At 43.1% G+C, this 25,795-nt stretch overlaps 1 protein-coding gene across 8 annotated transcripts in view; it reads right to left on the reverse strand.

Annotated features, from left to right (window-relative positions):
* The window catches only part of PLEKHH1 (pleckstrin homology, MyTH4 and FERM domain containing H1), a 75,855-nt gene that overhangs the window by 44,622 nt on the left and 5,438 nt on the right, over positions 1 to 25,795 (reverse strand). For 7 of the 8 annotated variants that reach the window (XM_067557777.1, XM_067557775.1, XM_067557776.1 and 4 more), the window contains exons 2-7: positions 23,772 to 23,895; positions 23,402 to 23,579; positions 12,351 to 12,413; positions 8,207 to 8,356; positions 5,263 to 5,346; positions 3,872 to 3,953 (exon numbers count right to left, since the gene is read on the reverse strand). In XM_067557777.1, the coding sequence (XP_067413878.1) occupies positions 3,872 to 3,953; positions 5,263 to 5,346; positions 8,207 to 8,356; positions 12,351 to 12,413; positions 23,402 to 23,527 (505 nt within the window). In that variant the 5' untranslated portion in view covers positions 23,528 to 23,579; positions 23,772 to 23,895. Of the gene's footprint in view, positions 1 to 3,871; positions 3,954 to 5,262; positions 5,347 to 8,206; positions 8,357 to 12,350; positions 12,414 to 21,598; positions 21,722 to 23,401; positions 23,580 to 23,771; positions 23,896 to 25,795 lie in introns of those variants that run through there. The other variant, XM_067557778.1, reaches the window with a different exon arrangement.

A 25,795-nucleotide genomic window follows, 5' to 3' on the forward strand; every position in this document is an offset into this window, starting at 1 on the left:
ACCTCTGCTCTATCACTTCTTTTTCTTCTCTCTTCCATACTGCATAGTCTTAGAGACTATCTGAACTCCCTTCTACAGATCCCTTCTAATGGTGTCACCGAGGGTGTTGAGAAGGCTGGTGCTCAACTAGCAGGAGGTTTGGCTTACAAACACTCCTAAGTCAGGGGCATCTCTGGGGAGGTCATGTGCCTCCTCAGTGCCTCTTGCCTTTATGCAAACTTGCAGGATTGTGTGTTCCCATGGACTACCCAGCAGTTTTTGACCCTGATCCTGCCCTCAGGAGATGCAGGGTGGGTTTTAAACTATGGTTAATGGGGACAGAAATACTAATACTTTGTATTTATATAGAGCATGTCAGCCAAAATGAATGCTCAAAAATGTTTTACAAAGCTGGTGAAATAAGCAGAGAGATTTGCCCCAAGGTCACACAGCAAGTCAGTGGTGGGAACAGAGTCCAGGGCACTTGTCTCTCAGCACTGTGCCTAGGCCATTAGCTCATAGCTGCTCTAATGGCAGGACTGCTACTAACTTCTCACTGAATACCTGTGGAGCTGGTGAGGGAGTAGTGCCTCAGAGAGCTGCCATGTCTCCATCCTGATCCTTCCCCTAGCTATAGATCCTGATCTCCACAATGCATCCATGTGAGGTTGGAAAAGGAAATGGGGATACTGCTCCATTAACCTCTCTAGACCAGATTCATTAGGGTTTCATCCATTGAGCAGGAGGGCCAAAGAAATAATCTTTTTAGTCTTTCCTCACATAGAAACCCACCCCCCTAATCTCTATATGTCTAATAATTTCAGATGCTCTTCTGTGGACCTTCTGCAAAATCCTAGCAGCCTACATAAAGTGTATATAGGTCTGCACTCTCAATAGGATGGGAAATTACATGAATCATTTCAGGTCTTCTGATAACCTTGACATTTGTATTGTGTCTTCCATCCCAAAGAATCAGATTCCAAGATGCTTTCGACATTATATATGAATGTCCAGGAATAATAACATAGAATTGATAATGGTGCCTGAGTATCACAGACTCCAAAAGCTTTGCTCAGCTGCCATCACAGTTTACAAGATCAATGAAATGGAAATAGCATAGGAATGGAGGAGAGGATGAAAGGCAAGGGAAATCATTGCTGATTGTGGAGAGAATAAGGGTGGAATCCACAAAGGGACTTAAGCATTGTAATGCTGAGTGTCATGGCACTTCACTTTTAGGTTCCTAGAAAAAAATCACAAATACACTGCAATTCACAAAGCCTGAGTTAGGCACCTAGGCTCCCTATACAATGAATGGGGAGAGATGGACACCTTAGAATGTGATCCATAAAGCCAGTATGCTAGAGATGCCGGGGGGGGGGGGGGGGGGGGGGGGAAGGATGCTAAGCCTCCTCAAGGCATTCAGCACCTAAGTCTGGGCTGCAGAGATGCACTATCTCTGCTTAGAGATCCACGAACAGGGACCAGCCAGCTGAAGTCAGGCAACTTAGATGCCTAAGGCGTTTCTTACAGGAATGAGTTAGGCACCTGCCTCTCTCCAAACCAAACAGCTGGACAGGAGGAGGGGGTGCTGCCACTTACCTTATGACTTTTAGCCCAGTGGTTAAAACACTCTTCTGGGATGTGGGAAACCCAGGTTCAGGTCCCCCTTTCTCTGCCATAGGGGAAGAAAGGATTTGAACAGGAGTTTCTAACTGCTGAACGATGAGATATTCTCATGTGGAGCTCCCTCAGTCTCTCCTCCTGAAGCTATTCCACTGTGGATAACTAATGAAGGAGTGATTGGTGCACTAACCACTAGGCTATAGAATCACTCTCACTTTTTCTCTCTCTCTCAATGACTATTTAAGTATTTATCCACAGTGGAACAGTCCTGCAACTTATGTGTCTAAACCTAAGGCTTAGGCACCTAAGTACCTTTGTGGATCTGGGCCTAAAACCCACATTCTTGAGATATGTCACAGGGTGACTGGCCTCTTTAAGAGGGAGCGAAGTCCTCTGCCTCTGTGACTGATTACCTGCTGCCCAACTGAGCTTAAGGGAAGGCATGTGGGCTTTATAAAGGGTGAGACAGCAGCACGCAATAGGAAAAGAAGCTGCAGAATAGTTTGAGACAGTAGGGGAACAGGACTCCAAGCAGGATGCCCTGCCCAGAAGCAGGGAAGAACTAGAATAAAGCTGGAAGGCTTGGATCCTCTCCCATGGGAACACCTAAGATCGAGTTTGAGACACTGGGGGAAAAAAGACTCTGGGTGAATGTGGGAGTGACCCAGCAAGAGAAGGATTACTAAGATTGAGTGTTTTTAATTGTATACACATAAATTAGACCCAGAAGGGGAATGTTTTAAGGACTCTGGACTGGTAGACTTATTTAAGGAGCCCAGAAGATGGAAGGCAGGGTGCTGTACAAGGCAGGTATGTCCTCTTATTAGATATTACACACACAGATGAAGAACAAGGACCATCAGTGCCTCATCCTAGAGGCACAAGGAACTGATTGTGACACCCACCCAGTCCTAATGTGATCCCTGTATAAATTCCCCCTACCCTGACATCAAAGTGGGTGATCAGTGTAACTCTGCAAAAAAGCCATTCATATGAAACATTAGTGGTATGTTTCCAGCTTCCTAGGCATGACTGGAAATGCCAGTAAATGAAGCTGCTAATATCAGCATGGCTGGCTGCAAGAGATTTATCTGCCTGCTGAGCCTCTGAATTTTGCTTGGCACAGTGAGTCTGTACAGTTATGTGGCAGGATTGCGTGGGCAGTGCTGAGCTGTCTGCTGTTCAATGGGTTGGAATCCAGGGAACACTTAATACCAGATTATTAACGCAGTTTACCAGCCATTCTGTCTGTGTGAACAGTCAGAGCCAGGGGGATGAGAGAAACCCACTTGCAAAGCACCTGACCGGAAGTGTGCTGGGATTTGGCAAGAACTTTGCACTGTTTCCCTGGTGCTGGAGGGGTGAGGGTGGAGGCATAAAACATCTCAGAATGAATGTTTAGCAGGAGAGAAATGTTCCCTTTCTGCCCAGTGCAAATCTAAGTCATCTGTTTCCATTTCTAGATTTTGTTTTAAATACACTGAGTTTAGGCTAGTAAAACTGGGGAAAAGGAGACTCCCTCTTTTTAACAGTTAATTATGTTCTGACGAAATGCGCTGAATTCACAGTTCTAGAGAAGAAAGTTTTCTCTTTAGCCACAGAACAGGTACAGCAAAAGCATAGGCAATGTCAGTTTCTTCTACCCTCATCTGCCAAAATGCTTCAACCTTGTAACAGAGGGGACGCTTCCCCCAGAGCAACAGAGAGAGGTCAGTCTCCTTGCCTCAGTCAGTCCTTATTTCCTCCACTGCTAAGACTGTCAACAAGAAGTTCAATAGTGCCACTTGTGATGGTGGCTCTCTGGCAATATGAACGCCTCTACCCTGGTAAGAAGTACAGTAAAATTCATCAAGGACTTGGTCTTGCACCACTGAAGTCAATGACAGTTTTGCCAATGACAGCTTTGACTGCTTGAGCAAAAGGGCCAGCCAAGCCCATTAGCTTGGAAGCAGTAGCAGCCTCATAAACCAGAGGTCCGAGGTTCAAACCCCACTGGAACCCCATGAGGAGCACTGTTACAGTAATAGCAACATGCCTTCTATAACTTCTTCCATCCAGATGGTTTTACAAACATTGATATTAAGCCTCACAGTAGTCCTTTGATGCAGGTAAGTGTTGTTCACATTTCAAAAATGGGCAAATTAAAGAACAGAGATTAGTAAGTATGACTTTGGGCAAGTGGCACAATCTGTGGCAGCACCCACGATTCCTGACTACCAGTCCTCAGTTGATTACTAGGTTACAATTCCATGGTGAACATATTTACCTTGTAATGCATCCTGAAGGGCTTCAGTTTGCTCTGTCAGCCTCTGATTACAGTTTTTCAGGTGGTAATTTTCTAGCTCAAGCTATGAAACAACAATAATAAAATCTGAAAATTATTTAAACACTCTCCCCATTGTTAAGAAGTGTTTAAGTCTCTGACTGCAATTAAGTCTCAAGATAAGAACAAGAAAAGGTAAATAACTTAAACTTTAAGCCCTGAAACCCTTCTCAGCAGCAGCTCCCGCCATTTGGAATAGCCCTCCTACACCCACTCTTCCCAAATATCCTTGGAAATCACCTTTCTTCTCCCCTGCATAGGTCTCATCATTCCTCTCTCTGCTATTATTTATAATTTACCTCTAAGATATTTTTGGAAACAATTGGTATAAAATAAAACAGCTAAACTACTATTACTTGGGAGCGTTAGTTTTCCTTCCTCTTGAATACACTGTAATGGGATTCCCTCTGTCTCAGCAGGGACTGGGCAGGAAAGACATGAAGTTAACCCCCCCTCTACCCCAATATATACTCAAGGGAGGGGAAAGAAGCATATCACAGTGAATTATCCAGGCAGTACTAAAAAGACTGGGGACTCTCTCCCAAACACAGGGTTCCACATGAAGAATCCCTGCTCTGCATATAGATGTAAAGCATCATGCTAACAACTTCCTTCCTGAAACAGATTGAGAAATCGAAGGTTTGGAAATGTATGTGTAGCCTCAGCCCAGGAGTAAAGGGATACTGAGTCTTTTTAAAAGTGCATGAAATGAGACAGCAGGAACCTGATCCAATGCTCACTGAAGTCAGTGGAAAGAATCCCATTGACTTCAGTGGGCAATGGGATTGGACTGGACCCCAAATGAGGTAAAGGCCCAGGGCAGAGAGAGGTTTGGAAGAGAGGGGAAGGACAGACATGAGGGAATGCTGTGTTGGAGGAAAACTGTGTCAGACAGAGTTAGTAACATTAAGGAAGAGCAAGAGATAAAATGGCTGTGTTGCAGGTGCTACCTCAGTAGGAATGACAGGGACTGCATCAGGGGGTACTCAGGAGAGGGTTGTGGTGGGGAAGTCTTTTGCCTCTTCTGAATGAGGGAACAGTTTACCTCAGAGCCTGGTTCCTAGAGGTGGAAATCTGATCATGGCAACTCAGCATCAGTTTACTGCATTAGGCAAACTTTGCCTAAAAATCAGTAAATACTCATAAGTCACTAGGACAGAGGATCTGCCTCTGCATCATGAGCTGTGTGCAGTGGCGAACATGAACTCCTTTGTGGCAGTGAATATCTTGCTGTTACTGTCCATACAAAGTGCTCAATCTGCAACTCCAGCAACATATAGAATCACCACCCCCAACTATACACTTCAAAAGCTGACAGCAGGCTGGAGACTAACCTCTCTTAGCTTAAATGTTACCCACTCCTTGATCTTGGCAGCTTTGTCTTGAACGATTTTCGCTTCCTCAGCCCTCAACTGCTTCTGTGGCAAAGAGAGTATAAAACACATTAGGACAACATGGTCATGATGTTCTTAGTGGGCTACTGTAGCAGCAGTGGCTTATACACTGGAACTTCCATTCAGTGAAGTGGTCTCAGCACTGAAGTGTAGTCAGATATTACTGCTCACCTGGCCTCTTAAAATCAGGCCCTTTAAGGTGTCTAGTGATTTCAAGATCGACTTGAATTATTTTTTAAAATTTAGTCTAATGATCCCAGGGTATCTGTTTTGGGGCTCTGTTGTGTCTTGGCCTAATTCCAGCTTGGGCAATTACTTTCTGCCTCCCGCAGTTTCATTTATACATAGTCTTCTAACTCCTCTTGTCCTACATTATTGTGATATATTGTTGCAGTGTAGTGTTAAGTAACTGTAGTTTTCCAGGCTACATGTGAGTGGAGAATTAAACAATTCCTGTGTGTACCTTGTAAAATGTTTTGCAGTCCTTCAGACCGAAAAGAGCTCTCTAAGTGTCAGTAGTTCTAACTGGAGTTTAGAGGGCAGGTGTTACAGGGCTAGAGTTGGAAGTTTAAGGAGGATGGTTACTTTGAAAGCCTGAAATCCCATCAAGGTCCCTGTGACACACAGCTGCTGCTCTCATTGAGAAACCAAAGTCAAAGTAATATAACTGGGGACAACAGGCCCAAAACCTGAGCCTGGGACACCACAGGAGCACTAGCCTGTCTGTAGGTAGGATATTGTCACAGCGTGACTGAGCCCCTTTAAAGGAGAACATCTCACACCTCCTGTGACTGAACTGGTGTATCCTAGCTACCCCTGATTAGGGGACAGTTTGTACCCAGGGTCAGGAGATATAAGGAGGTTTGACAGCTAGGAAGGAAGAATCACAGGCCAAAAGCAGGCAGGTGGAGATGCTAGTGTCAGAGGAAGACCAATGAGCAGTCTGTGGCTACTGTCCTGTATCAGGGGAGGAAATGAGGTGAGGCTGAAGGAAGACACAGGCCTGCAGAGTGCTAAAAGGAATGTTTCCTGCCAATCTCTGTGAGCGCTGGACTAAGGGAAGGCTCTGGGGACTGATCCTGTAGCCACTGTCCTGTACAAGGGTCAGAGAGCCAGAAAAGAACCCAGGAAGGATGTGAGACTTCTGTTAAACCCAGAACAGGTGGACTTATTATTTGCATTACTGCTTTGGTTAAGCCTCTAAACTTATTAGGAGATGATGGGGATAAGCCCAGCAAACCTCTATTTGAAGGAAGATTGAGGACTGAAGAAGAGTCAAAAGTGACAAAAGGCAGCAGAGCCAGAGGTATTTTAGTATTATGGGGCTCTAGTGTATGCCTTTGAGATATGCATAATCACAAACTATCCTGTGACAAGAGGTTCTCAGCCCAAGAGAGCGCTGGAGCGTTTGGTGGGGGACCCTAGAAGGAGGAGGGCACTGAGGATGAGTGCCTGCATGGCACCTTCCTGTCATGAAGGAAAACTCAAGGAGGCTTTTACAGGTATGTTGTGTGTGTATACAGTGCCTAGCATGGGTCCAATACCTAGGTATTACAACAATATTTCTAATAGTAATGTTTGAGAAATCAAACCAAGTATTGTTCCAAGGGGACTGCCAGGGTAATGACACCTCGCGATCAGCTTTGCAGTCATGTCATTTTTCTCATTTTCCCTTCTTAAGGGAATTTGCTGCTGAAAGATGCTGGATTGATACTGATGAAAAGTGTAGGTCTCTGTTTATCCTCAGATCAGGTATAACATGGGTGATGGCATTGCAAGCTTCCCCACTCCAGAAATAGCTTAGATACCTTACAAGGAGAAACCAAGCCCAGGAGCAAGAGGAAGAAGTTCTGTCTCATGGCTCATTCATCTGACAACAAAGGTGACAATTGTGATGGTGATTTTGTGCCAAATCTGCTGACAGTTTTCGTAATGTGGAGTATAGTTCACTAGGAATTAGGGACAGTAAAAATGATCACACTCCTCTGTTTTGCACTCTTACAATGTAAGAAAATAAAGGGTTCACTCAATCGTTGGCACATAAAGATAAAAGATAAAGATAAAACAAATAAAAAGAAATCTGGTACTTCACAGTTTTAATTCAATTCAATGCCATAGCAGCACATCTAGTTCAAATGCTGTTGCTGAATTTAAAATAGGCCTGGATAATTCTATGACCAATAATTACTCTTATTTTAATATGCTTAACTACAAATGTTATCAAATCTCATGGTTCATGTCAGTGAGGTAGGATTTTTTTTTCCCCTTGAGTACAATATTGTAACATTTGCAGTGTGTATTACTCTTCTTATTTGCCTTCCTCTGAAGCATCAGGTATCAGCCACTGGAGGAGATGATGGACCAGTGGTTTGATAAGACCTGGCAAATCCTGTATAATGCATTTTACATAGGCCTCTGAACAGCCATCAAACACTAATGACCTGGGCTAGGTTCAGATCAGACATAATGGTAAGAGACTTGGTATTGTATTACACTCCAGAACTACTTCTCTACACTTAAGTAGTGAATCATACAGGCAGCCAAGATGTCAAAGGCTCTGTTTTCAATCTGAGACGTCCACTCCCCCAGTCTCGTCTGAATTTAAACCAGTAACCCCAATAAAACATTTTCCTATGCTACTATGAACTTCCATCAGCCCAACCTCGAGCTGGGGCAGATTTGACTTTGGTCTGGTCTATTTGCATTCCTATATTTCTCCTTGGATGGATAAATATCTTACTAAAGCCTCGGGTCACCCTACAAGCCAGAAGGAGTCTGCTGACCTGTGAAGGGAAAGCTCAGCCCACACCTGGACTACCATACATTATCTACAGTTCCACTGGCCCACACATGCTACAGTTCTCCCAGTGGAAGGTGGCTTTACCTGTTTCTCCAACTGTGTCTCCAGTCTGACGATCAGATCATCCTTTCCTTGCACTGTGCCCAGCAGCTCCTGGTATTTTCTGTATAGGATACTCTCTGATTCGCTGGTTTTCATGTTGGCCAGTTTCACCTTCTCTTCCATGACTCTGACCTGAAAGATCCCATCACACTTTCATTGTAATAACCATGGGTGAGGCGGGGGTGTTAATGAAAATTGAATGTGAGTTACTTTAGTGGTAACACCCTGAATGGGAGCTCATCTTTTTGACAGAGGGAAAGAAAGAAAGAAAATCTGACCTTTAGAAAAACTTTTAGAGGCCTTGGTGAAGCAAAGGGGACAGGGTAAAAGACAAGGAGAAACAAGAGAAGAGAACTGTTCATATCTGGGCACCACACAATCTATGGTAATAGGGAGGCCATATAAATACCCTTGATCATATAGAAAGGAGGAGCTCACTCCATCGACTCTCCATATAATACCATATTAAGTTATTTACTCCCTGTAATACCAGATTCAATACTTCAAGATCCTGGTCATCCTCTTCAAAGCCTTTGGGGTGTAATTACACTGGGGAAACATACAAAAAAACTCCCACTAGTATGATCCCTAGTTTAGAGAAAGCTTTGACAGATTCTGGTGTTTTTACAACTGTGCAGGTTAAACCTGCTAACTAAACACAATGGCAAAAATGCAGAAAGCCATCAAAGTCTTGCCTCTCTTTGGGCACCCATCTATTCTGTTCTATGTAGATTTTTATACTACGCTTATCACTGTAGTATCTGAGGGCCTTCCAGCAGTGCATTAAGCAACCTGACTAACATTTGTTGCGTGTGTGCTCTCTCATTCTCTCCGCGGAGGGAGAAGCATATGCAGTGAAGTGTCTTGTTCTGAGCGGTAGGGGGAGTGTTTTAGATATAACTATGTGTTTATATTAGAGAAGGCAAGGGCCCCAAAAAAAAATGCACCTTGCACCTTGAATGTAAAGTGGTAAAGTTTGTGATGGTCTCTAGTTCCTGGGGGAGTTCATACAACAGTCTTAGGCTGGTCCCCAGAGAAAGTTCAGTCTCCTGTACAGACAAGCTCTACTCTTGTTAAGAGTTCCATTGTGCTAGAGGAACAGAGTTGTTGACCATAATCTCCATCCAGAGCTTTAGATTATCCTTTTAGGTATCTTGGGCCCAGGCCCTGGAGTGCTTTGAAGATAAGGACAGAGACCTCAAACTTTATTTGATCATCTATTGGAAGCCACTGTAGCAAGTAGAGGACAGGTTTGATATGTTTGCAGTAGCTGCCTAACTGAGGAGATACACTGCATTCTGCAGTAGTGGAGTTTCCTATGTGTGAAAGGCTTCATTCCCAAGTATACTGCATTGCTATAAACCATCTGAGAGGTGAAAAATGCATGAATAACTGAGGCCAGATCTTTGTCCGGCAAGATGGGATAGAGTTTCCGATCAAGCAGAGATGATAAAAACATTACTTGCAGATGCTGCTATGTAAGAGAGCTGCATCAGTGAGAAATCAGAGTATTCTTAGGCTATGGCCTGAATTGATCAATTGTAAGCATGTGTCTTCAATGACCAGAGACCGCACCAGGGCTGCAAGCCTTTCAGAATACTTTCCTCTGATCACTTCTGCCTCGCTTGAGTTTAGCTTCAGACAGCTGTTATTCATTCAAAAACTGATCTCATCCAAACACTGTGCCATCTTGGTTGTAGTGGTGTGATTGTATATGGTGAATGATAGATACAGCTATGTATCATTTGCATATTGCTGGTACTTGAGTCTGTGTCATCTGACCAGTTCACCTACTGGTTGCATGTAGATGTGGAATTTCACAAGGATCAATTTACTCTCCAGTCTTTTTCCACAAGTAAGGAGTGCACAATTTCCTCATCATTTCATGTTGGAAGTGATCTTGCAGGAAAGGCTCAAACCATTCTAGCACATTAGCTTGGACTACTACCACCTCTCGCAGGTGAGACAGCAGAAACTCGTGGTCAGCAATGTCTTATGCTGCAGAGGTCCAGCAGGGTGAGAATGGAGGTCTGTCCCCACCAGTGTAAACACTAGTTCATGAGGATAAGTAGGAATTATTTTGAATTATAGACAACATTTTAGTGCTCTAGGAGCTAGCTCTAAAATTTGAGTTTTCCCTGCAGCCCTCTGAGAATATTACTTCTTTCTTTCCCAAGCCTGTGTGTCTAATTTCTCTCTTCCTCTGCTGTTATCATCTAATCCTCGGTAGTGTGTGTGTCTAGTTTGCATGGAATATTCTATAAAGAACTTCTTTTGCTAGATAGTAAAGTTCCTTACCAATGACAAACTGACCTCCTTCAACTTAACTCAGCCTGCTAATTACACATTTTATGAGGGACAAATACGTGGTCCCATTGTCTTGTCAGGAAGACGTGAGTTGTGAATAATTCCCAACCAGCTCTTCCCAAATGCCACTCTGTCTTGGCAAAGGCTTAGAGCCAGCAAGGCAGAGTGCTGGTAATGACCAGGTCACTTCACAGATTCTGCACGAGAGAGCAGCTTACGCTCTATCGGGCAGCCCTCACGTCAGACTCCCAGCAGCTGTGTTTTGTCCTCTTGTCTGTCTGCATTAGACAGAGAGAGGCAAACTGCTTCTTCCTCACACTGAATCAGAAAGGCAGGCACCGGCCATCCCAGCCAGAAAACTAAGCCCGCTGAATTGGATGTGTTTTCATTAGAGTTGAGGGTGATTATAATAAAAAGAAATGTCCCCTCCTGCTTGTCTGATGCCTGAGTGCTGACTCCAGTGCTGGAGGCTCAGAGTGGGGACTGCAGACATGTGGTTTCTTTAATTGAGGATGGCAGCTGTGGGAGCCCATTGAATTAACAATCCAAACAGTCAGTCTCATGGGGCAAAAGAAAACAAAAGACTCTAAACTCCATGTGGAGCCCTTTCATTTGCCAAATGCTGCTTATTCACCCTGAATATACCAGTTTGTGGGAGAGGCAGTTCCACTTCCTAAAGCTTCCATGTGTAATTAAAGCATTTATACTGAAATGCGCTTCTCATAGGATGTTGTTGTGGGTGGTGCTGTTGGAAAGGGCCTGATTCACTACCCTAGGTTCTGCCAGTGCATGGCAGCGCTGCCTGGGCTGCAGGCCTCCCACTGGTGGAAAATGTGCTTAGGCGAGGGTCGGTCGCAGCAGCACACATCACCAACAACCTCCACTTTGCCAGAAGTGCAGAACTGGCTGGTTCTTCCCAGAAAGTACGAAGAGTCGGCTGGAAGGGTCAGACTCTATTAGTGAGTTTTCTACGGAGCCCTGGCTGGAATCTAAAACTGTGCTGTCCTGGCAGAACACCTGGAAAGGAAAGCAGTGTAAATACCATCCCTCTGCTGGTACATGGGATGTAATAGCCACCCCTATGTCAGCAAGGATGAATCAAGGACACTGCTTTTTAATTAAGTCACTAGGCGGCCTACTGACCTCAAAAATAGCTTTAGCGACAATGTCTCTGCCTCTCTCACCCTCTGACCTCTATTACAGACCCACAATCAATCCCTTCCTGCTCCACTGCCACTTACTTCTGCCATTATCTCAGGGAGCAGTGGGGAGAAGAGGAACCTCTGATAGCATAGTGCCAGCAACCCAGACATTTTGCCTGGGGATCAGCTAATTATTAATCTCATATACCGTATAATTTTATAGTATGGGGTTGGGATGTTTCTAGCTGAAATGTTGCTCTGTGTTTTACAGCGTCTATGGTGCTCCATCATTGCACTTCAATCCTGATTTGCAACAGCCCCCTGCTATTCTGTGGTCCAGTGTGCCATTCTGTGTGACAGTTTGTCACTCCATTGACTCATCTGCCTTCACATCACAGATCTGTAGGTAAAGACGCAACTTCTGTGCAGGACTCTGCAAACATTTTAGTTGCAGAATTGAAATGCAGGTGTCATGTGTTGGGTTTAACTCCTGTAGGGCCACCCTGGAAACTCAGGCAGGAGGGTGGTGGGACCAGAAAATCAATTCACTGCCTTGTAATAAGGGGGTCTCCCTAGCAAAGCTCCACAATGCTGGGTGCTCTCTCTACAGTGGTTTGGAGAATTAGAGTGCTGGCTTGCTGGATTCATAAAAATGTCAGTGCTGAAGAACCTCTTACCTGTTTTTCTGCATTCTCAGCCCTCTGCTCTGCCTCGATCATTCTCTGCTCCAGCTCCTGCATCTTCACAGCCAGAAAAGAGATTTGACAGTGAGCAGAAGAACCATTACTTTTTTTAACTCATAAGCTGCTTTCTTTAACAGAAACTCAGATCTTTGGCATTCATAGGGTTAACTGGACAGCTCTGGCCAGGAAACAAAGACCTTTGATCTCCCCCAGCCTACCCTTCCAGCTCTTTTGGATTTGCAGGAACTGTTTTCTCATTAGTGAGCTTCATCATTCATCACATGGGTCAAAGGAACATCCCCAGTGCCCTGACACGCCTCTGCAATTTATACTTGGTGGACTGTCCCTGCAACTAGCCCAGGACAGCCCATCTTTCTCTCCTGTGTTTTCTCCAAACAGTGACTCATTAACAGGAGCAGATAAAACTGAATACACCCCTGAATGATTCCCAGCAGGTTCTATACGCTATCTAGATCTATATGGGTCATGTAGATCCTGTGATCTAGCTACAAAAGCAGCACCTAATCTCACAAAGCTACAGGTTAGTGATGATCTAACATTCCTATTGTACCTTTTATCCCAAAGAGTTTAACTGGTCCTTAATTGAAGCAAAGCTCTCAGCAAAGTCAATAGCTGTGTACAGAATTTAATCCTAAACATACAGCCATGTCTGGAGTGAAATATAGCAACTACTTAACATACTACACAACCATGTAAAGATCGAATATAAAGTCAACTGTATTCAGGTTAAACTGGAAAGAGCATTTAGAGGCAGAATGCAATTACCCAAGCTAGAATTTGGTCTAGGGTTTATCTTTGCCAAAAATATCATAGGCTTTTTAAGTGGTTAGAACCTTTGTTGGACAATTCAACCAAGAAGTGGCACCCGCAGCAACAAACACACCTGCCAGCTGTCACTACAAGCCCTACTCGTAGCACAAACAAAGTTTTTTTCACTCTGTTCCTCCAAACCATTATAGAAACCTCTATAGAGTTAATAAAAAATTATAACATTTTGTAACCCCCTGCTATAGACTTTGATAGTGAATTATATCTCTTCTATAGCATTCTATAGGATAGTTAAAAAACACAGAAAAAAATCTCTCTATTAAATTCTACAACTAGAGTATTTTCTTTAGATCCCTAACTAAAGGTCTATAAAGATTCTGTTGGTTTTATCCCTCCTAAATTCTACACGATTCTTTCATAATTTCAGTGGCATTTAAAAGAATGTCCCTATTTTTCTCTTCATATTTCCCTATTTATAGCTCTCAAATGTTGGCAGGTAAGGAGCATAGCACACCCTAACAGCATGCTGCTGTACCATTGGCTCAGCACTGACTCTAATTTACTTTTCACCATTGATGCTGCATTTCCTTCATTTTGCATTTCAGTCAACTGGGATAGTGAAACCAGAGGGTCAGGTTCACAAAATTATTAACAGAGGGCTCAGTTTATCATTTCCCTTGCGATACGACAGGAGTAAGGTCCATTAGTGCATACCTCTACTATAGAAGGGATCCTTTGCCAGGTACAGATCAGGCTCTGCTGTCTCTGTGCTGTCTCTTCTGCAGCCCCAAATGTGTTGGGTGTAAAATGGGATGGGGCATGACCTAGGCCAGTGGTTCTCAGCTAGGGGGACGTATACCCCTGGGGTATAAAAAGGTCTTCCAGGGGGTACATCAACTCATCTAGCTATTTGCCTAGTTTTACAACAGGCTACATAAAAAACACTAGCGAAGTCAGTACAAACTAAAATTTTATGCAGACAATGACTTGCTTATACTGCTTTATATACTAACTATACCATGTAATATAAGTACAATATTTATATTCAGTTGATTTATTTTATAATTATATGGTAAACATAAAGTAAGCAATTTTTCAGTAATAGTGTGATGTGACCCTTTTGTATTTTTGTGTCTAATTTTGCAAGCAAGTAGTTTTTAAGTAAGGTGAAACTTGGTGGTATGCAAGACAAATCAGACTCCTGAAAAGGGTACAGTAGACTGGAAAGGTTGAGAGCCACTGACCTAGGCAGACCTGCATCCTGTGATTATGTCCTAAAACCCAATCAGGACACACCTGAGGGCAGCCCACAGGGTTACCCTCACCTAGGCCATGACCCCTACTGCCCCCTTCCCCCCATAACTCCCTAAATAGAGGCAGCTCAAACTTCCTCCACCCCCTTCTGTGGCAGCACAGGGATGAATCTACTCCGCAGTATCCCAGAGAGGCAAGGTGGGTCAGGTAGTATCTTTTATTGGACCAACTTCTATTGGTGAGAGACAAGCTTTAGAGCTTACACAGAGCTCGTCTTCAGATGTGGGAAATGTACTCCTAGTCAATTTCACTTTCTGGTTCCAATGCTCTAGCACAAAGGTGCTGGGTCTAGGTTTTCCAAGATGCTTCAGGGGAAGGTTTACATCTATTCTCTCCTAAAATGAGGGCGTTTTTTATTTCAGGGAAGTACTTGTTTATATTCAGTTCTGTAAGTCCCATCACTTCTAATAAAATCTACATTTTGTGCTTGAATCACTTTAACGCTTGTCTAATAAGGTTCCTTTCTTATTTCCCTTCCTCAAACGTGTCATCGCCAAGGCTCTAGCCTTTTCTAGAGCAACATTCAGGACTGTCAAGGACTCTTTCCTTCAGAGCCTGTCTGGCTTTGATCCCCTTCAGGCTTTAGCTAGTCCATCCCATCTCCCATCCCCCTTCTCTCTCGCTAAAGTAATATTTGCATGCCTCCTGGTCCTCTTACTGGAAAGGAATGGAGCTGTAGGACAGGGGCCTGAAGGGTCTTTTGCTCACAGGGCTGTGCTTGAGAGTTTGCTCCATTCTCATAACCTTTCCCTGCGGAGTTGACACTGTGCCAGGAAAACCTGGAGGCCAGAGACAGCACCTAGGAAACACATGGACTTTTCCTTCACTCTTGCTTTACTATAGCAATGGCATTTGTGGATCATATGAATCTTATGTTCGCTGTCCCCTTTTCTCAGTAGATTCTGTGTAGCAATAGGGATGAATTGTTATCTAAACTCCTCCCGGCTTTACTTTTTCCAAACTCTTGGGTCAGTACAGAATGAGATTAAGGCCAGATCTTTGGAATCCAGGGCCCAATATCACAGGAAACCCAGACAGAGAATAATGAGTATGAGGCAGCAGATGGCAGCATTGTGCACAGCTGGTTGCCGTTGACCAGCTGCCTCCCTTGAAAGGACGATCAATAACTCAGGCATAGAAGACAAAAATCCCTATGGGCGAGGAGTGGTCGGAGCAAGACACTGTTCTGAGGAGGCCCCAATGTTTGGGAGTAGCTTTTTGGTAGTTCTGGGTATGATTTAGTCTTAATCCACTATGAGTCTGCAAAACGTGTTAGAAGCCTCACAAGAGGCTTCTATGCTTCCAGTATTTCCTAATGTCCTTACTGCTGAAGGAATGAGGCAGAGGCAGATAGGAGCAGACAGAGAGTTGTAGTTGAGCACAGCACTAAGAGTAGGGATACCTGGGCTATATTTCTCTCTGAAATGATGTGTGACTATGGACACGTCACAGAGGACAAGATGTAAAGGACAATTAAAGTCAGTAGGATCTGCATATCAGTCCCTCGGAAAAATTGGGCTTTAAGCAACTGAAGCTGATTATTCAAACTTTGTGCCCTCTACTTGAAAATGTGGTCCTAAAAACACATCTGCACCTCAGTGTCCCCATCTGTGAAATGAGATGGATATTACTCCCTGCCTGACAGGAGCATTGTAAGCTTTAATTTAATTATTGTCAATTAAATTTAATTTGATTAACAATACATTTAAATTATTATTATTATATGAATGAATCTATTTAATTATTGTAGAGCATATTGAGATCCTTGGATGGACGGTATCAGAGGGGGTGTGTATACCTATTCAATGATCAAACAGCAAACAAACAAGATTACATACACTAAACTTAGTGTTTGCTAGAGCTAGCATAAAAATATCACCATGAGCACTAAATTCCCCTCATTTTCAGTGTTCTCAGCCAAGAGGCCAAGGAGCCTAACTCCTCTCCAGCTTGTAAAGGCAATCCCACTAGGTGAGGATGGAGTTCAGCAGGGCAATGTTATGGAAGCTTGACTTGCTATTACCCATGCTGTACCTGTTCCGACTCCATGGCCAGTCAGTCCTTGATAATCTTGGCAATGAGGCCAACATAGAGGCCATTTAGTGTCAACGGTAGTAGTGTCTTGTGATGTGAACATATGACCACTACATTTGTCATACAGTAGGCCACTGAATAGCTATTGCCAAATGGTAATAGCTTCTGACTGCTACCCACATGGGCTACATGCAAACTGGTGCCACTTTAAATGTGGAACAAATCAATGCTGTATGTCCATTGCATTGGAGTCAGTGGAGGAAATTGCTTTATGCCCTCCTTGTTACCCAGGAGATGGGCACTTCTGTGACTTTTTCTCTTTCCTGTACTGCTTAATTTTATGGAAACATCCTACACCTTATGATTCAAGTGAGCATGGAGTTGAGAGCTCAAAATGTACACATGCTCTCCTGCTGAGAGGAATCCTGCTTTGAGAAATCTGTCATCTTGGACTTGGGCCTTTAGCCGATTTTGTTAAATATCCTAAGTATATAACCATCTATTAATTCCTGCAGGCTTAACATTTCCTGCTGTGATACCATTATTATAAGCAAGGCTGGACCAGATCAGGACTTGGATGAGAGACTTCAAAAAACTGATGATCTTTCAGGAAGTATGGGCTTCTCTTCCTTCTGATGAGGTATCGAGCCAATACCCCAGCACCATGCTAGCTGGCTTAATACGGCTGTAAATGTGCTTTCTGTAAGAGTGGGGTGACAAGGCTAAATTTCAGATGAGTTAAATTCTGCCGTCCTAATTCCCCATACAGTTTAAAGTGAATTGATAGCCTTCACTTCCTGTACTAACCTGTTGTATAGCCTTGCTATGTATTGTAAAACAGCTGCTGTATCTAACCCACAAGAATCACTTCACCCATCTCTGGCATCACGTACCTCACAGGGGCTGTGGTGAGACTTAATAGTCTCCTGTTTGTAAGGCTCTTTGAAATTCCTAGGGGGATTAATAATACTTAGCATTTATATAGCTCCTTCCATTTCAAGATCTGAAAATACTTTGTAATTACGAAGATAGGGAAACTGAGTCACACTGATTAAGTGACCTGGCCCCAGACACACAGCAAATCAGTAGAAGAACCAGGATTAAAAGGCCTCTCCCCCAACTCCATTCCTGTACTTTCACCATTAGCCCATCTTACCTCCTGCATATGCTACAGAAAGGCAAAGATTTGTCATTCAAATATCTCAAAAATGAAGCTGAGTCAAAGCCCCATGGCCATATTAAATATAAGAGGCTTTTCAAAGGATTGTTATAATATGCATCTCACTTCCATACAGACAAGTGAGACGCCATCCAGCTGGTCCCTCTAAAAACCACATAGAAACCTGCCTGCCAGATATCTGAACAGACCTCTACTCATATGTTCAGTCAGGCATTCAAAATAAAATCAAGGCTTAAAGTTAATTTGTTGCTCAGCTCTTTTTCCCCCCCCCCCCCTCTTTCTTTTGGCCTTTTTTCTGAGAGGCCCACAGCTCACTTGTAACCAGGTCATCATGCTGCCATGGTAACAGCCTGCCATGTCACTCACCAACAGATGATTATCCCTGTGTGTGTGTGTGAGAGAAACCCAGAGAGTGGAAATAAATGCCTGTTACCAAAGATGCACAATCCCTGCTGATATACACATGCTCCTAGAACCCAACAGTCTGTAGCATCCATGGTGTGCTGAAAGGTATGCAGAACTTTGTCATAAAAAATATGATATTTTGGCATCTTTGACATGCTTATTAAGGACCTTCTTCTGCAGACACCTACATGTTAGTAATTTTACTCATATAGTTAAGTGCCTGTGGGATCAGGCTGTCAATACGTAACCTCACAAGCGCAGCTCCATTTCCCCTCTCCAAAACTGCATGGAAAGGATACAATTTAACCCAGTATTAGCTTTAGAAGCATTTCGTATGTTACAAACAGCACTGTAGATTACTCACTCTGAAAGCCTTTTTAAACATCTAATGCATTTGCATAATAAAATGTAGAGTATTACCAACCACAAGGGTTCATAAATCATGAGTCAGACCAAATCTTCCAAAATGTCATTAGATTAGCTTAAAAACCAAAACTAGATCCTTTTTTTACAGTATTTGCCTTCTGGTTTCTGAGCCTTTGTAACTTGGTTCAGTTTTTCAAGTTTTTATCCATAGCCATGAGATTAGACTTTTCAAGTGAGAGTTGAGATTCTCTTGATTCTAGCAGTAGTAGTAGCATTAGTAGTAGTATTACTGTAGCACCTGGGAGCCCCAGTCATGAACCAGGGCCCCACTATGCTAGGCATTGTACAAAGACTGTCCCTGGTCCAAAGAGTTTACAATCTAAGTAAGAAAAATCAAATATTACAAGACTTGTGATAAAATTGCAAAAGTTGGCAATACTATCTGGAGATTATTTTCCCTTCCTGCCAGTTGGTGATGCTAGACTGATCAGTTTTAGTCTGGTTCACTTTCAGCTTCTCAGTGCTATAATGTTTAGTTTGCAAATGCTCTAAAAGGATGGTTGCTTAAAAACTGGTTTCCCTTAGAATAAAATATGGAAATATTTGTATTGTCTTAAATTATGCAACAGTTTTTTTTCTTTTTGTAGAAAAAACAAATTATTTTAGCCATTTTTTTCCTTTTAAAATTTCAGGTAAAGTGCCACAGCTGGTTCCAGTACTTAGGGCTAAATTCTTCACCAGTTAATTTTGCCATTATCTTCACTAGGAGCAGGATTGGCTTTATATGGCTGAACAAAGTTACTAAGAATCTATATATGAAAATGTCACTGTTCTGATAATTCTGTAATCATTACATAGATACTTCTCACAACAACTTAAGGAAAGTGGGGACTTCCAGGAAATAGGTCTGAGTGGAGTTGCAAGAGACTGTCCACTCAGGATGATAAGGTAGCAATTCTGGCACCTGGAGGTGTTGTAGTCTGCAGTTGGGAAGGGGAAGAGAGTTGGAGCAGGGGTGTGTGGGAGGGAAGATATACGGGGGCTGAGAAAACACCATTCTAGTCCCTCATTATAGAACCCTAGAGATGAGTGTTCTTGTCCTGACAGCACTAAAGATTAGATCACAAATGTACACAACCCAAATATTTCTCTCTTTGCATCTACTAAACAGATGAATGGAAAATGACAAGGGGTCCAACTGGTTTTAGTCTGGGATGATGTTATGTGGACACCTAAACACTGAATTGGAATAAGCATCTGTCTGCTACATCCCCAGCAAATTCATTTCACCTAGGCCGATGGTTCCCAAACAGAGGCTTGTGGACTATGGGAGATCTATGGGGCACTTCCTGGTCATCTGCAAAATTCTGATCAGTCACATCATGCTAGTCCTTGTTTTCATTTGCTTACACATTGTTCAGGGTCTTAATTATAAAGAAGACTGCCTGGATGCCTATAATAGCAGCTGAAAACAAGGAGGAGGAGCCAGTCACCAGCAAGTGAGGAATGTCCAGGAGAAAAGGGAATGAAGCAGCCAGGTAGTACATCTAGGGGATCATGGAAAGGATAGATACCATCTGGCATGGAAACGTGTGGTAGAGGAGAAGGAGACAAGTTAGCAGATGTGGAGATAGAGGGTGGGGGAAGAAGAAGAACCAGAACAGAGAGGGAGGAGGGCTGAAGTGAAGAGCAAAAGTAGACAGTAGGATACTCTCTCCTCAAAGAGGATGAGCACAGATTAACTTCAGCTAAACAAACATGCTCTCCTAATATCCCCTTTCCATGTAAGCAACTGCCATAATTGCTACAGAGCTGGTAAGAGACTGAGTGAGAAGGGAGGGAGTTTGCAAGACAGTCTTCCAATTCAGAGAGATTAGGAACCCCTGACACAGGCCACCTAACCACAATCAGGTAGTAGAGAATCTGTATTCAGCAGAGGCACTGTGTATACTATAAAGCTTCTCTTGGAAAAGCAAGTTCAGGTATGTCCTGAAACCTGACCCTTACCTTGTCCTCCCATCCCCTCCTCTCCTGATATACGTTAAGTATATGGGGCCTGGCTCTTTGACCTTTCAGCAAACCACATCACAAAGCCATACAGCTGGTTACAGAGTAACTTGATCACTGAACCAAACTGTTGAGATTAAGGAACAAAGGGCCTATTGCTTTGAGTGAAGGGCTGGATTAGCCCAAGAGTTGCTTCCTTTTCCGTGGGGGAGCTTCCTGAAGCAGGTGACTATCCCACTGCCTCTGGCCAGGATTTTCCTCAAAGGTTCTGTGAAGAGGAGAGTCAGACGGGTTTATGGTATAGTCATGCTCCAGAGGGAAGTGTAATAGCTTCATTAGTTTGATGTGGATTTAATCTAAGAATTTCCAAGGAAAGAAATAAAACTAGGAAATGGCTACACACAGTCTTAAGAAACAAGGTTTAGATTTTCTTGGTGACCTAAAAGCTGGTCTGGCTGCCTTAAAACATGCCTACTATGGCTCTATACAGTGCTTAAAGTCTGTTTAGCTGCACTGGCTTTAAAACTGGTTAGAAAGTGTCCCCAGTATGGACAGACCCTAGAGGAGCTCAGCTCAGAAACTTCCTTCCCAAGGTAAAGTGAGCTGAGAGTTTCCTCAGATCTGTGGAATGAACAGGACTTGCATGCTCTATATCAGGTTAACGCAAATGTAATTAAAGTGAAAGTGTGGTTAAATCACTATAGGGGCTGAGACAGGAAAGTACAAATAAGGGTTCCTAATGTAAAATGGAGCAAAAGTGATGTAGGTCACAACTAACATCAGGGCAGATTTAAAAAAAGTGTTAGGATGTCTTCAGTAAGGTACCTGCTTGCTGTTACTTAACTGTGAGTGAAGGAAATTGCCACCACCATACAAGTAATTGATTGGCTGAACAATCTTAAATTGGATTATCATAAACCATGTTGGATCTAGGGAGGGAATCAAAAGCAAACTATAAGCTGCATTAAATACAGGCCGGAGGCTAGTAAACAGGGGTCCCAGCAAAACTGCATGTGGCTGAAAGTACCATTCTTAATTTCTAAAGGTTAATCCTGATCTTTATGCTTTGTGGGAACCTGTAAAAATAGAGCTACATTAGCCAGAAATAATTTCACATGAAGAGTTCAAGAAATGAGCTTTGACTCACAGCCTTCCATGAAACATAAATAAACCTGCTGTTTCCAGAGCACTTCAGCGTCACTTTCCATATAGATGATTTTTTCTTCTTCAAAAACACTGATGCATTAATTCAAATGGAAAATAATCCCTCCTAAAAACATAATCTCAGGGAAAAAGAAATCAAGGCAGGGGGACATAGAATATCAAATGCAAAAACTCCTTCTCCCTCCCCTCTCCCCCAACTTTTTTTTGGAGGGAGTGAATTTAGTGGACATGAAAGTGAGGGACAGACAAAAATAGCTTTTTAAGCCAGAAAGGTGCTGTGCAAGCTTCCTCTGCACAACTTTGTTAATGTGTCTCAGTCTTAAGCGGCTGTCCCCCTTCATAATTTTGGCCTGGGACCGGACACAAGAGTCATAATGCAGCAGTTCTGTACCCCAAAAGCTCTTCTAATGCTACTCAATGCTCTTGTAATGCCAACCCAATCCTGACCTGCAGCATCCTCTGCTATTGTTGGCCCAAAATCCAAATCAACTCTGCTATTGCACCTATGCCCTGCGGTAGCCAGAGTCCTTCCCTGGATAGAGACTGCCAATTGTGCCAGACTGTGTGGGGATAAACAAGAAGCTAGAATGAGCCTGGCAAACTCCTTTAATTTGTGACCTGAGACAAAATCTGAACAAAGGTCTCCAGAGGTGAAAAGTTAAAATCATAGAATCATAGAATATTAGAGTTGGAAGGGACCTCAGGAGGTCAGGTAGTCCAACCCCCTGCTCAAAGCAGGGCTAACCTCAGCTAAATCATCCGAGCCAGGGCTTTGTCAAGCCGCAGCTTAAAAACCTCTAAAGATGGAGATTCCACCACCTCCCTAGGTAACCCATTTCAGTGCTTTACCACCCTCCTAGTGAAATTTTTTTTTCCTAATATCCAACCTAGACCTCCCCCACTGCAACTTGAGACCATGCTCCTTGTTCTGTCATCTATTACCATTGAGAACAGCCTAGTTCCATCCTCCCTGGAACCCCCTTTCAGGTAGTTAAAGGCTGCTATCAAACCCCCCTCATTCTTCTCTTTTGCAGACTAAACAAGCCTAGTTCCCTCAGCCTCTCCTCACAAGTCTTGTGCTCCAGCCCCCTAATCATTTTTGTTTCCCTCCGCTGGACTCTCTCCAACTTATCCACATCCTTTTTGTAAGCCCAAAACTGGACACAATCCTCCAAATGCAGCCTCACCAATGCTGAATAGAGGGAAATAATCACTTCCCTCGATCTGCTTGTAGTGCTCCTACTAATGCAGCCCAATATGCTATTAGCCTTCTTGGCAACCAGGGCACACTGCTGACTCATATCCAGCTTCTTATCCACTGTAACTCCCAGATCCTTTTCTGCAGAACTGCTGCCTAGCTCATCGGTCCCCAGTCTGTAGCTGTGCATGGGATTCTTCCATCCTAAGTGGAAGACTCTGCACTTGTCCTTGTTCAACCTCATCAGATTTCTTTTGGCCCAATCCTCCAATTTCTCTAGTCAAAATAGTCAATTCCAATGAGCCACCAAGAAGCCTTTACATCAAATGTAAGTCTGATGGTATATTATTTCAAATACACAAGACCCAATTTTAATTTACACTAATGCTACTTTACACCATGTTCGGAGGCACATCACTTTAAGGCTCTTTAACAATGCCAGACAGGAATAAAGTAACAATACTGTAAATGTCAATTAGATCCATAGTCCATGTAGTACAACTGATGGATTGTTCTTGCTCATTGATTTCACCTCATAGCCCAGTAATAGGTAGGTAGACACGTTGTAGTACATAGCTTTGGCCTCACCTTCTCAGCTAGTAACTCTCGGATCTTGCTAGCCTGCAGGCGGAATTTGAAGAGCTGGGTTTCCAATGTGAGGCACCGTTTCTGCCAGTTCATGCAGCTGCTATTCTCCACTGCAAGCTCTGCCATGGCAAAGCCCTTTGTCTCCTTAGGCAGATCCTCCAAAATGCTCTAGAAAACACTAAGAAAAGAAAAAACAAACTTTAAACTGTTTATCCTAGCAGGGTTCTTCTCCTTTAGTTCCTTTCCAAGAGTGTGTAGGTGAGATGCCTCCTCCCAGAGTTTTTGGCACTAGCCTACTATGTAGGCAGTTGAATAGCATAGGTTCACTCCATGCTATTGTGGTGTGTCTCCTTGAAGTCACCCACCCTACCTTTAAAAACAAGAACTCCAGTACAGCCACTAGGACTGGTGGTCAACGTTGACAATCATCATCAGACAAAGACTTGTTGATGGTAAGGTTGGTCAGTAGTTAGGGATGTTACAGTTGAAAATACCTAAGCATTTAAACATATAGAAGTGAGCAGTTAGTGAATGGTTGATAAATATTCAAATGAACTCCTACCTCATACAATCCCTGTAAGATATTTATTAATACATCACATTGCATATTCAACCACAAACAACTTAACTCTGCTCAGTCTCAGAGTATAGACCAGGAACCTTCTGATCCACTTTCTATGCACTCTGTACAGTCAATATGGCTACACACTCTCAGACCACTGCAAACTCACCACATTTATTTCATAGATCCAACATCATCCCACTTAGTTCATCTATGCACTATTAACTAGAGACACCAGCATCCTACTTTCTGTATAAGGAACAGAGACTGGACCTTCCCTAATCTCAACATATTACATTTTATTCTCATCTACAGTCCAAAAATAGCTTTCCCCAACTCACTATTCCACTATGAGTCAGAAAACCTAATCTATCCTATCTGTCTTCCTCCTGTTGATTGGAAATCTCAGCATGCCTTTTCAATTCACCTTCTTCCTGTGAATGAGAAGTCCTATCTTCCAGCTACCAACCATAGATATCCACTTCATCCAGCCCAATTAATACACAGAGGGACCACCTGGGTCATGTACATGCTGGCTGACACTGGTGCTAGAGTGGAGTCATGCTGACCAGGAGGAGTTCTATGAGGAATTGTACTTAAGGAAGCACAATGTTACCTAGATTTCTCCAGTGACAAGAGGAACTGCTCTTCTCCTGGACATCCACTCTGGATCTGGGATATTGGTTCATCCTGTTATGAATTTTTAGCAAATGGCCCCTGTCTTGATATCAGTGTTCAAAATTTGAACACCCCCAAATTAGGTCTGAAAATGGGGTTTTGGTTCAGACTCATTTCTAAACACCTAGAGGTAGTGGGACTGGTGCTTCCAACAAATTTTAATATGTGAATTAAATCAAAAGAAATAATAAAATATAACAAAAGATGTCTGAACCCTAAAAAGTTACACGCTTTCAAGGTCAGGCCATGACAGACTTCTTGATATCTCTCTAAACTCAAAAGTCAACAGCTTCAAAGCTCTTGTGGATTCCATGCAGGAGCAAAAGTCTCTTCCAGTTTGGTTGTACAGCTCACCAAGCTGCATTTAAACCCTAATCTTTCCCAGAAGGACTTTCCCACAGCCTGCTAGCATGTATCTAGCAAGAAAACCTGCTGCTATGTGGGGAAAACAGGGGAAGGGAGAGGGAGCCAATAGATAGATTTGTCTCTTGGCTAAATATTTAAAATTAACATAGCCAGAAGACCCTTTGATAGGAGGCCAGAAGCTAATTGAAGTGGCCTGCATGCACAATGGGCCAAGTGTCCTCCAGCATGACAGCAGTCATGGTAGGGCAAACCTTTGGCTATGAGATATTCAAGTGTTGGAGAGAATAGGGGAGATAAAACCTCATTAATTAGGCTTCTGGAGAAACTGGCACTGTTACCCAGACCAAAGCATATTCAACTAAGTTTATGCTTCTGTTTGCACACTATACACATTCCATCTCCCCAGAATCACATGCTTAACACAGTTTGAGAGATCAAGGACAGAAAAGACCTTTTGGGTAGAGCTGGGCAAATACCTTAAATATGTTCCACAAATATTTGCTTGACTAAAACTTGGGATTGGTTTTGTCCTTTGTTTGCACCCATTTCATGTTCACTTCCCACAAATATTTACCAGCAGGAAAGGGTGCAAAAACAGTGGATTTACAGCATTGTAAAGAATAGTTGTGAAAAGTGAATTTTGAAATTTCAGTTGCAAGTACTTATATTGGATGAGTATCACTCTTAAGCCTTGTCTACACTAGCACTTATGCTGCCAAAACTTTTGTTGCTCAGGGGTGTGAAAAACACCTCCCCCCTGAGCGACATAAGTTTTGCCAGTATAAGCG

This window comes from Emydura macquarii, unplaced genomic scaffold, assembly GCF_026122565.2.
Source record: "Emydura macquarii macquarii isolate MOO-44397 ecotype Brisbane River unplaced genomic scaffold, CSIRO-AGI_Emac_v2 contig_1876, whole genome shotgun sequence".
Taxonomy (NCBI): domain Eukaryota; kingdom Metazoa; phylum Chordata; order Testudines; family Chelidae; genus Emydura; species Emydura macquarii.